This window comes from Gobius niger (assembly GCF_951799975.1).
Source record: "Gobius niger genome assembly, chromosome: 9".
Classification (NCBI taxonomy): Eukaryota; Metazoa; Chordata; class Actinopteri; order Gobiiformes; family Gobiidae; genus Gobius; species Gobius niger.
The window spans coordinates 29214088-29227603 of NC_136860.1; the positions used below are offsets into that span (position 1 = coordinate 29214088).

At 41.4% G+C, this 13516-nt stretch overlaps 1 protein-coding gene across 12 annotated transcripts in view; it reads right to left on the minus strand.

The window, feature by feature from the left end:
- The window catches only part of lrp1bb (low density lipoprotein receptor-related protein 1Bb), a 451054-nt gene that overhangs the window by 313365 nt on the left and 124173 nt on the right, over nt 1-13516 (minus strand). For 10 of the 12 annotated variants that reach the window (XM_079563322.1, XM_079563321.1, XM_079563329.1 and 7 more), the window contains exon 2: nt 13250-13372. The exons of the other annotated variants lie outside the window; for them this stretch is intronic. In XM_079563322.1, coding sequence (XP_079419448.1) covers nt 13250-13372 — 123 coding nt within the window. The remainder of the gene's footprint in view (nt 1-13249; nt 13373-13516) is intronic. 12 annotated transcript variants of the gene reach the window in all.

The window sequence follows — 13516 nt, forward strand, 5'->3', positions numbered from 1 at the left end:
AGCGTGCATTCTAAACATTCAAAAGAGCCTATAGTTTGCCACTGAGGAGCACTATGTCTTTCCACTATCAAAACGCGATTCTATTGACTAGGGATGCGCCGATACCGATACCAGCATTGGGTATCGGCCCGATACCACGCTTGTTCTAATACCGATACCACTTAACGTGCGGCCGGCACCTCTCCACTGAGGAGAGAAAATGGCAACAAACTGGAAAATTCTTTAGTGGAAATACAATAATCCACATAGAGCTGACTTTATTACAGACTACACTCCCTAATCAGAGTCTGTGCTGGATTTAACCAGAGCTAAACGTTGTTAATGCTGCAGCGTGGAGTCTGCAGTGTTTACAAGACACAGGCTAATGTTGCTAAACTAGCCGCTAACTCGCGGCTAACAGTTCTGGCAATTCTTACGCCGTTTTATGCCCAGGGGCTCATTCATCTGAAAAACTAACCCAGCGACTAAAAAGTAGTCCGAAAATCCTTATTAAGATACTGCATGTCCATATTTAGCGAAAATGAGCTGCAGCAAAAGTATCAAAATTCTGCAGCTACTGGCTAAGTTGCCATAAACACACGAGAAAATCTACATGGAGCTGTAGAAAAGGCGAAAAGAGACCATTTAGTTGCAGGAATAAGTAACCATCTCGATACTACTGTTAAATAAAAATAGATAAATGAATAAAGCACAGGCACTGAGGAGCTTTAGAAAAAGTGGTATCGCTGCATCCCTAGTTTTGACCTGCTTAACAGATAATATAATTGATAATTACTGGGTCTATCCACATGGAACCAAAACTGGCACAAAGTTCAACGCTGTCTCTGTCAGCCCAAGTAAACTAATCTGAAATATTTTGAAACAATAGCAAAGTGTTGTCTTGTTGTCACACATGAGTTGAAAGGACATTATAGGACAGCCCCAAATCCACTTCACTTTGGTATATCTTTATAGGGCACAATCTCCCCCTGTGTAACTGTATGCAACAGAACCAGGGGATTTACACTTTTACTTCACAGACTGAAATGAATGTGACAGTTCTGTTATAAATGTATACGACCAATCCGGTACTGCTAGCTAGAAAAATGTGTCCAAAGACTTGCCTCACAGAATAGGAAGATTATATCAATTAAGCGAATCGCTATTTACCTAAGTATTTTCGGTTGCAACCGCATTACCACTATTCCCCCAAGGTTATCCGCTCCCCTCAGAAGGTTATTCTCCCATAGCCTGTAGTGAAATAGAGGAAACGCTCATTAGTGATAGTTAAAAGCCTGCGTCGCCTTCAGAAGAACAACATGTCTGTCTGCCACCTAACGCCGCTCCTGGTGAAACAGATGGCAGGGGCCCGAGGAGAGAACTGCTCCTCTGAAGAGCCAAAAGAGCACACACATGATATTAAGCGCCGTATTTCAGAGACTAAAGCTCGCCCGCAACAGCTGAACAAAACAGGGTGTACTTGTGGCAGGTTAAAAGTGGTAAAAATAGCGGAGGACGACGTGTTGCTTCGATCAGGAGACAGTGCCAGACATTTAGCGACAATGCAAGATGGAAGAACAATAACATGTGAAGTTGCAGAACAGGCGATATTGAGGGAAAGAGCAGACATGAAATTTAAAGTGAGAACATTATAGCTTTTTGAGGTCCTGGGTGATGGTGGTGCCCAGAAAACGGAAGGAGTCCACAATGGAGATGGGGGTGGGAGAGTCTTTCAGGGTCCACGATCATCTCCACTGTCTTCAGCTCCAGGTTGTTGTGGCTGCACCAGGACGCCAGCTGGTCCACCTCTCTCCTGTAGGCGGACTCACCACCGTCCGAGATGAGTCCGATGAGGGTGGTGTCGTCCACAAACTTGATCAGTTTTACGGACTGTTGACTGGAGGTGCAGCAGTTTGTGTACAGGGAGAAGAGCCAGGGGGAAAGTCCACAGCCCTGAGGAGTTCCAGTGTTTACAGTCCAAGTGTCCGAGACGATCTTCTCCAGCCGCACGTGCTGACACTTAACACTGAATGTAATACACTACACTACTCTTTGAATGGGGTCTTTTCTTTTGGATGTACTGATTGCTGTCTAGAGTTGTTAATTGTTTTAAATAAACTGTGGGTTTTGTGCAATATAAGACATTTGGCAATATGTTAAAATCTTCACCCCAATAGATCATTCCTGGATGACTGAGAGCCTATCCAAACTCACTTACTAGCTATTCAGTGATATTTTGCACACCAACAAGCACTTGCAGCAGTAGCAGATGATTATTTTCAACGGGAAATGGATTAACAAATGTAGATCAATAACGGATTTTCCAACTCTCCATTAGCAGAAGAAGGTAAACATTATGACATCAAGCTCGAGATAGGACAATAAAAAGTTGAGAGGCATTTTAATAAAAATGTATTTGAGCTTCTTGAGTTAACACCATTCATACTCGTATATTTTCCACTAGCAGCTGAGGTGGGATTTCGAATAAGGGAAAATAAGCGTTACATAATGCAAAAATCCCCATCCGTCCTTCAGCTCAATAACAAGGTGCTACGCTACATTAGCCCCTAAACCTCGCGGTGCTGCCTCTCCTGGGAGCCACACTCACTCACATACACTTATTTCAATATGAGACCAGCTTGATATCACCGCCCCGGGACAGTGATGGGCTCAACCACAACAGACCGCGGCTTCTTCATCTAAAATACAGACAACTGCGGTGAAGATCAAAGCGACGCTTTAAAATGTGTCTGATGCAATGTGGGTTTAGCTGGAACAAAGAGCACCTTCCCGTGTTAGACAAAGGTACAGAAAGCATTTGATGGTATTAATATAGTATTACAGCGTGATTAAATGTTATGTCATAAATAATCAATGTAATGTGGAACTAATAAAGGACATGCAAAAAAGTGCTCTTTCTTTCAAATAGTATTATCCACAGAAATCATAGAATTACCTTTAGCTTTTTGAGCCTGTTCCTACAAATGCGCACATCTGTTTAAATAGAGCCTTTTATCCCCATAATGAATGAAATTATGCTATATTAAAGTTTGCCATTTTTCATAACATTTATATTACATCTGTGGTTTCTCCATGATTAACATATTGTAGGATGATGTTTGACGCCACAACAAGCAGAAACCTATAATATAATTTAGCTCAGAGACCACTTTTATACGCTATTTCTTATTTAAAGTAAAATCAAACAAAGTCCATAAATGATTTTTTTAACCAGGCTTTGACCAACAGCTGAAAACATCTGGATCTTTCATAATTTGCTGTTTGATGGCTAAAGGATGACGGTTAAAAGAAATATACTTTGAACACGCAAACAAACTCTTCTTATACCTTTTATGTCTATACTTCAAGCAGCATTTTCTTTTTCTTTTATTGTCAAATATTGCACTTGTTATATAAAAGTAGCTAAGTGGAATAACAACAAATATGTGTGAATGACACAAAAACAGCACTTGAGGTATATTTCTGATGAGAATGTGACATAAAAAGTACATTTTTCATGATTTATAATTATTTCAGTCTTTGAACGTTATATACACTTGCCCATAAACAGTATCTAGTATCTAATGGGTGAAGACAGTGCATGATAATAGTCGCACATGAGACACATGCATGTAAACACACCATGCCAGATTGTAGACATTGAATAATTTGCCTCCATTGTGCGACATTTTTTCACACAGACACATTTTATACAACAGTGTACACGGACACATGAGGGAATTGTGTGAAGTATCTTGTACAAGGACACAACAATATTGCAGTGGGAGTTTAATGCAGAATGTGGTTAACTGGTCAGATTTTTGTTTAACTATTTAGTATTTCATTTTTCAGCACATCTTGTAGCCAATGGTCAGAAATATATGAACAAGAAGCAGCATAATAAAAAGATGAAATATTCATGGTTCACCACAAAACAAAAATAAAAAGACAAGCAACCATTCTTAGACTCAAGGGAGTTTAGCTGACCACTGAATAGTGATCAGAAAATAAAAACCCAGCTTGCATCACTCAAAAATAAACTTTGGAAAGCAATACAAATAAAATTGCAGTCAATCTGCAGTGCACATCGCGTCTTTGAGCAACACTTCATCCACCGTGCTAGGTTTATCATTCTGAAAGTCTAAAAAGCAAGACTTCAATAGGCTCAGTTCATGTAATTAAGGACTATCGGACTATAGTTTCACAGAGCCAGAACTAAATAGAAGTTAACCAGGGACAAGGCTCTAAATTCTAAATCTAAAGCAGGACATAATCAAGTCTAACAAACTATGGCCTTTAGATAGATAGAGAAGAAGCTAAAATAGCGACTTTTTGAACTTAAAACAGGGCACATGCCGTAGGTAGCAACATTGTCCCTTTAGTGCCGTCTGTTTTCTACCTCTCAGTCGGACTCTGATACGCTCTGCAGAAGATGTGAGGACATTAGAGCAGTGCATGATGGGATACGTGCCCCCCTCCCACTGCTGGGGAACAGCGTCTTGCCTCCCGCCTCCTCCCAAGAGAGCCCTGTCTTTGAACACATCCCCTCCCTCTTGCTCCGGGACAGACAGATCGACATTGTCCCTGATTGGGTCGAGCCGCGCTATAGTCATGAAACACAAGGCTTCCAGACCCGTTTTTTGAAGTGGCGCGCTGACCCTTTTCATTGAGCGTCCCCCGGGAGGGACAATTCAATCACAGGATCCACTGGCCTCTCTGATGCACAAAGCTCTCCTCATGGCAGCACTACAGACACAAGCCAAAAGTCCATCCAATCCCCTCGTCCAGGATTCACTCAGGGTTTAGGACCGGAGACACTGAGTGCAAGCTGGCAGCATTACTTTGAGAAGGGCTAACAAGAAAACCAATATTCAGCTTTTGAGGAAATCTACAAATTATACGGAAATAATGTGGATAAATCCTACATTATTTTATTTTCATTTATAGATTTTATTGTTCCCTATTGGGAAAATGTGTCTGCATTGACCCACCCTTCAACCTTGTGCAACTTGTCAAGCAGTGCACGGTCGGGGGCAAACACAGACCCATCTTCAGATCTTAAACCGTAGTCAAAAGTACCTGGCTGGATCATATTTTCTGTGCTATATCCGAGCGGTTCTCAACTAAGGGAAAGGACCCACCTTGTGGGATGCAGGGGGAGGCCTAGAGCGTTGTCTGCTTAGACAGATGTAAATGTTATTTAAGCAAATTAAATTGTAAAAATGCAACACATTGTAAAAGGAGAATTGGTGCATAAACACAAGCCCGGCCTGGCTCCTGGGTGAGCAAGACTGCAATTCCTTCCTTGTTCCTACCTCCTGACACTTGTCTGTTGCCATCGCCCAAGCTTGAAACCCATGCATTAACCTTTCAAGCCATTTAGATATGTCCATCTCCCTTGCAGCAGCGCATCAAAACCCTCCACCGCAGCAATAGGAAATTCACCCTCTTCTGAAGCCCAATCTCAGTGCTGAGGTTCCTCTCTCAGATGACTAATAAGTCTTTTACTAACAATTACCAGAAGTATCTTTACTCACAACCAATATAAGAGTTATTTCCAATTGGAAATGTGTTTATCCTAAAGATACTGTTAAGCTGTAGTAAATGCATATGTCGATGAAGACATTTGGCATTTGGACTCACAGAAGCAGGGAGATCAATACAACATTAAATCTGATATAACACATGTCAAAGGGCATGAGTGCTGCCAATACAATTTACAGTGTCTTCATTTTGCTTGTGTTCAGCAGACAGGGAATAAGTCTGAGTCCCCTGTAAAATTTGATTGTTATGAACAAGCACTTATGTATCAACCACATGAACAATTTGTATAATAAGATAACACTGGAGTAAATGACTATAGGGGATTATGAAATGAACCACACTATGGATTAAATATATGAACATATTGCATTTTATATACTGAAGCATTGAAGGGACTACATGCAAGTTGGTCAATGGTCATTTTATACTCACTACTGCCACCTCAGGTCTATACAAACTGCAGTTTCTATATTAAGCTCGTGCATGACGGCACTTCAGACCCGATTTAACAACTTTTTGAATGACAGTGCAGGATTTTAGATTATTTATTTTGTGGTGAACAGGTCTGGGCTCATTCTACACAATAGGACATTGCTGGAAAGTGTAGGGGGAGGAAAATACATAATTGTATCATTTTTAAACTCAAGTACCTTTAACAGTCCACCTACAACAAGACATCCATAAATATCCAAACGCCGTGAAACCATTAACACTGCACATTAAGAACAATGGGGAGTCACATCAACTAAAGATTTCTGTCACGTTTTAGTCAGTACTGGTCATCTGCTGTGTCCCCTTCTCAAATACATCAAGATACTGCCAAATATGATTATTTACTTAATAAATAGACAATGTGAAAGACAACTTGGACCTAGATCTTTTCGTTCTACTCGTTAAAGCAGCAGAGAATTATCCATAGAAACATTGCACCTGGACACAAGCTCTTAAACCCGCCCCACATTTGGTCTATTGCCATACAGCGCTGTTTAGTGTTTTCCTAAAAGGCACAGAGCGCAGTTTCCCCCCTCGTTCCCTGAATAGCCCCCCGTCAGCTGTCCGCTCCCTCGAGGCCTGAGCCGGGCGGATAAACCGAGGGCTCCTCCTCCAGGTACCACAAAGCAAGGCCACTACTCTCCCTCACCCTTTCTCCCTTTCTCCTCTTTTAATTCTGAAGACTCTGCAAATCTCATGACTGCATCTCTGATCAAACGTTGGGCTGCCAGTGTTTCAGCCCATTGTACTCTCCAACTCCGCCTTGGACTTCAGATAAAATGGAGGCGGCTCCGCAGTATGTCGTTCATTCCTGTTAATTCTAACCGTTTCTGGGGAAGTAGAAGGAAAGTAAGCAATAAAATCATCATTCTTTACACTGTAGCTATATAATGCATCTATGCTCTCTGGCTGCACATTGTCTAACTATCTCTTCAATTTATGTTTAAGAGCTGCTGAAACTGATCTTTTCCATCTTTAGGACAAACTGTCATACTATAGCTATATACTGTCCATTTCTCGACACAAAGCAATTTTACTTCTCCTATAGGCTATACACGTGCTCTTTTGTTCAATCCATCATATTATATTCCAGTCCCGTATTTGCAGCGTAAATCTGATCTAATTCTCCTTTCTATCGATACATAATCCACAGTAATGAGCTTGTGCCCTATCCCTCAAATGAATATGCGCGGGTCCTCCGTCCGCCGGCGCATACAGTAAGCAAATAAGAAATGGGTCTCACGTTAATCGGAGTGAAAATTAATTGCCTTGTGGAGATCAGGCGACGCGTGGACGCCATAAGGAAGGTTATGTGGTTATCTGTTACGCGGAGGCATGTATCATAAAATGAATAGAGAAAGTTCACAAGTGACAGGGAAAGCAATCAAGGAACTATCTGCCGAGAGAAGCCCACAGGGTGAACAGTGGGGCCGATTTAAAATGCATACATCTAGAAGTCACAAGAAATGGCTGGGGCTTTGTCCTATCCGTTGCGTGAGGTGGAACATGGCACTGTGGTTCGCAGTATTGTCTCGATTTTCCCACAGCAGTCAAATAAGCAGAATCACAAAGAGCGCAGAACCTGAATTTAAGGCTTTGAATATGCTCTTTTTGTTGCAATAATGCCATTCTATTTCAACTTTCTTGCATATTATAAAGGATGTGCATGTTTTTTTTGTTAAATTTTAACATAATATCGGCTGTGATGATAGCTATAGCAAAGAATTGGCCATCATCCAGGTTCAGGATGTACCCCATCAAAAGCACACATTTGCCGGCATAGTCATTACATGTAAATAACCGCAAGAATGAATGGCAGCAGATGATGACAGATAAGAGCAAGCTTATGTTGAAATTAATATGTACCAAAGTCAGTAAATCAAGGCCTTAAAAATGTTTGCGGTTTTCAACGAGGTCAGCTCTTAGAACACCATAACGCCCTTGAATGGCGCGATCATTGTACTGCAGCATGGCAGTCACAGTGTTGTCTATAATGGGCCTTTATAAAGAGCTCGTGTCTGCTGCTGCTGTTGTCCTTCTTGTCACATGGAGTGTGCGCTGCATTGATTGCCTTGAGATGGACTCGGACATGCACCTCTGCAGCAATGGCAACAGCTATAGGCAACCCGAAGAAGAAGGCTCCAACAATCACTGAACAAAATGGTGTGGCGAATAGCCCTACTATCATATAAGACATAGCTAACGTTTAAAAGGAAGATACTTCTATCTCATATCGGAAAAAAACACACAAATTCTCTTTTGAAAATGTTTTGGTAATGGCCTTAATACCCACCGGTCGCTAGGCCAATGCTAATAGTTTGGTCACACTTGATTTAAAGGTGCATTATGCAACATTTTTGTGTGGAAAAAAAGTTGAATTTTGTGCGTATTTGACCTTGTACTGACCCAATGCCTGTATGAGTGGTCAGCAAGGCGCCTTTACCGTCCTTCACAGTGGTCTCTAGGACGCTCCAGGATCAATTGTTTGGAAGGTTTTCACTGCTGATGGACCCTCTCACCAGAAAAACCTACAAAACAATTGATCCTGAAGCATCGTAGAGACCACCCTGATAGAAAGAAAAGGCGCCATGTTAACCACTCATACAGGCATTGGGTCACTGCAAGGTCAAATATGCACAAATATCAACGTTTTTTTTTTTTTACATGAAAAGTTGCATAATGCATCTTTAAAAGGAGACACTACAGGCAAAACTATTATTATTATTTTTTCTTTTCTTTCAGTTTTCAGGGGGCCAGATTGGTCTCTGAACATATAATATCCAATAAAAAACTCTGAAAAAGTTTTGGCAACTCGTTTATCAATAAAATAAAACCATGAATTTGAATGTACAGTAGCTCAATCCATTATTCAGATTTCGTCGCTGAAAAGATGGGAATTTTTGTTCCTTTTTAGGTTTTTATATGAACACAGAAAACTTGCAATATATATTTTTTTCTCACATGTATGCCAAAAATCTACCAAAAGTTTCAAATTGATATTACCTTTATTTATTCACTGAAGAGGCCCAAAAGCCTTTATTTTATGAAATGCCTAAAAAATTAACATCTATAATACGGCTTGAGTGAACATGATTATCTGGTATTTCTAAAGCACAAATAATACATTTTATTACAAATGTCTATGCACAAACAATATAATATGTACCAAAGTGTCTGTTTCGTCTCAATTTATGTACATAAACTTCAAAACAGCTCAGTGCCATTACTCACTCCCTGTCTCTCACACAAATACGCACATCTGGAAGGCACAGTTCCAGTATAGCTCCGCGCAAACATTATATCACCAACAACCAACAAAGTGAAGTCTTCAAAGTCGTTTCCAGTGCGGTGCTGACAACTGTTTTCCCTGTGTTAGCGCTGTGGGAACCCCCTCTTTAACAAGCCATCAGTGTTTAGCATACATACATTACCAACTGTGAACAAGCGCCCAGCTGCTGAGGCTAATTATTTCATTCTCACATTTCAAACCAGGACGCCATTTTGATTGTTACTTATTTGGCCTTAAAGCTGAACTACCTGAATGGGAGGTAGTTGAGTCAAATCTCTCAGCTGTTGCCTGGATACGTTTTCAGCTTTCTCAAATCCTCCCGATTGTTCACTTCAGTTAATTAGAAGCACATTCGTAGCGAGACAGAGTTGAGACATGAACAGGGTGGACCGCTAATTTCGCTTCTGACTTCCTCATTCGCGCTGGAGGAAAACGCGCTACATTTAGATACAAAGCAGAAAACATGGTCTGTTTCTCTTTCATAAAGTTTACACTGCGACAAGAAAATATTTTGATTACCACAGCTTTAAAGCAGTACTAAGTAACTCTTGCCTCTAGAGGCCATAAGCGCAACTGCAGGTGTCGTAGCAAGGTACAATTTTTTAACTTATTAATTGTCTTGCAGAGTAAATACTACGCTGACAGAAAAAGGCGAAAGGAGAGAGGGATATTGTGCATCCAATTATACAATGGAAATATTTTTTTTCACTCAAACTTGGCTGTGAATACTGTTTAAAGTGACGTTAGCCCGCAGTTAGCTTTGCCCGCTAGCATGTTAGCTTCTTCTTCGTGATTCCATTAGTGTGTATTGCTTGCTCCGGTCCGGTGGCAGTCAAGTTGCAATCATGGTTTTCTGGCCAGAGACACCAGGGGGAGATGAAAGACCCTCCAATCATCCCATAAAAACTTGTATTACCCCCACAGGGACCACGAAAATTATTTATTAAGGTAAACACGTTACTTAGTACTGCTTTAAGACAGAGAGTCAAGACATTAAGAGGATTGTCGGAGCCTGGACTCAAACCCACGACTCTGAGGACAGATCAGCTATGCTACATGCTAGCACAGTATACGGCTAACACAAGCCGTCCACTTTGAAAAGTGCTCTCTACAAATCTTTACCCAATGTTTGACAGGTTGGAATTAATGAAGAAAAACATATGTGTATAAAAACAAAGCTAGCTACTGAACGACTGAAATATCTCCCCTCGATTAAGAACCATCACTGTTTGTTCCCTTCTTCCCTAACAAGCGTCACGATCTCCATGTGCCCCGCCTGATGTATGACCTTTTGCACGCTAAGACATTAATAAATATTGCACAGTGTGGTCAATTTATGCACAGATGCCAGAGCCAAAACCATAAAGAGCCAATTACGGCCGATAACTCACGCTGATGACGAACCCGTGCTGCATTTTAATGTCACAGTTTGAAGGAGCCCTTTTTTTTTTTTGGGGGGGGGGGGGGGGGGGGGGGGGTTGATGGATCACAGCAACAGTGGCAAGTCCGACGACGTGATTTACAGCTAATTTACTGTACTGGAAAAATAAACTACTGTTGTTATACTGGTTTTCTGTTTAATTATGTTATCAATTCATTTATTTACGAAGCATTTTTGGACCAGGGGCGCAGAGAATAGAGCGGGTCGTCTTGTGATCCGAGGATGGTTCGAATCTTGCAGATGCACACTGTCGTTGTGTCCTCGGGCAAGACACGTCTCCCACCTTGCCTCCAGTATCTGCGTACACTGGTGTATGAATGAGAGTGTGAATGGGTGACTGGTTCCTGGATGTAAAGCGCTTTGAGTGCCTGAAGCATAGAAAGGCCTTCTAATTGTGACCGTTTATTGGACCAGGGGCACAGTTTTGGTGCATGTCCAGATCATTGCCGTGAATACTTTAGTGTCTTTGTTGAAACTATTACAAACTTGTCCTCAGCCCCATGCCAGGAAAGCCTTTTGCTCAGTCTTTGGAGTTCTTGATCACTAAATGGATCTACTTAATGAGCACCATGGCCAAGTGGTTCGATCAAAGAGGATGTGACACATATTTGGGTAAAATCAGCCATACTGTCTTGGTTTGTTGGTTTAAATGACAATTTTCTGAAACCATACTGTATCTTCAGCTAAAATTCTCACCACACTGTCATCAAAGGTGTGGTTGGTGTCTCTAAGATGGAGATGTACTGACAACTGTGGGCCACTCTTGCGTTGATGCATCCTCAACACTAAACCAACCCGAGTAAAGAGTATCAGAACTACAATATGATACAATACTTTACATCATACTTGGTTTGCCTTATCTGTGTGAGTCCAGGTCCATTTTATGCTGTCCTATCCCACCAAGACAGGTCCTTCTAAAGCGGGTGGCTTCATCTTTTATCTTTATATTGCTGTCCGTAAAACAACAGCATATTCTCTGACTGACATTTGCCTGCTCTGGTTTGACGTGATTTGTTGTGCTGCCGTCCTTGTGGGAGGAAGAAAGAAAAAAAAAAATCACTAAAAGTTACATCACACGATACAAGAGGAAACTTTCATCTGAAGCGTATAAAGCACAGCGGAATTACATGTTATAATTATTCTGCCTTTCAGGACAGTTATGAGTCCAATTCAATCAGTTCTTCTGTGCAATAGCATAAGCACAGTGTACCAGTACTCTTGATTTATTTATCAGTAGTTTTCAGCACAACTCTCTCCCTGGACCATAATGCACTCAACACATAGCACTCAACACACAAACAATATGTTCTATTTCAGTATCATCATTTGCTTTGAAGATTCACTGCAGCTCATGTCTGTGAAGTATCTATAACATTCCTGCCAACAAAAGGAAACGCTACAAATGTACAACTTTGCTCAGACTTCATTGTCATCTTAGGGTATGGGTGACTTGCAAGGCAGCGGCTACAGTGTTAATGGGGTGAAGAGTTGAAAAATTGCCATTCATGAACTCAAACTCGAAACACAAAAGGGAGGAGTGTCATGTTGCATTGTACCTTCACCCTGAGGCATTGGTGGCACACACTTTTGTCACATCTTGGGCCAGGATCCTGAGGAGGAATGCTTATGTTGTGGACTACAATGCATATGTAATAGGTTCATGGGGGAAACTAGCACCCAGATGAAAACAGCCAAGCAAAAGAGAGACAATGCAAACTAGCCCCCATAGGTTCTATAGAATAAGAAACCCTTTTCTTTAAACCAACGTCGGTCATTCTTCACTGATATGTGCCCAGTCACTAGAACCAGGGACACAAGTCGGCAACCCAAGTTTAGAGCAAAATATTTTGTTTTGTTTTTTATTTGTGATTTTCGCTTTTTTTGCAGAAGCTTCCTGCAAAAGCACCAAACAGTAAGTTTTGTATATTTTTATTACGATGGATTTTGCGTTTGAGTTGATCTCTGATTTCTCTCTCTGTCAACAAAACATCTACCTGTTTCCACGTTAGAATACGCTCGTCTCCTGTTTCCTTTTGTTGTTTGGGGAGGAGGCACCGCTGCTTTGGTTTGCGTTGTTGACACATCCTTTAGCGAACAAATGCCACGCAAAAAAGGCAATGCAAATACGTACGCCTATTATCGATCAGTTTATGTGCGTTTGAGTGAGTGAACTCAAGGCCTGAGGACTGAAACCCCACACACATGACACGACAGGGGGAGCTTTACAGCAGTATGGCTTTTCTAAATGAGATGTAAATGAGCCCTATTGTCACTCAGAGAGAGGTGAGAACAGCCCAAAAGTTTAGAGGCCAATTCCTCTCTTTGACATATTTCATCACCTCACATTTCCATCTGTTATACATTGTTGGAAACTTTGGAGACTACACTATCACAAGCTATTTCCCGCAAAAATGCCCCCAAAACCGAGTTGTGTCCCCGGTTCTCGTGATGGGTCACAAATGCATCCTAACATGTTGTTGTAAATGGATGAATGGGTGACTTACATGTTTGTACAGATTCGTCAGAGGAGTCGGGACAGTCCGGTTCTTCGTCACAAAGCCACGTCTCTGGGATACAATTGGCTTTGTCCGAACACTGAAACTCCCCCACGTCACACAAGATGGAGTCTAGACGGGGAGACAGAGGTGGAGAGAGATATGGGCATGAGGTGAGTATGGATGACATGTTAAAACAGGAAAAACATGACATGAGTGCAGGCATCTTGATACGTCTGTAGAAAAGTGAAGGGACATTCGTGAATGAAAGGATCC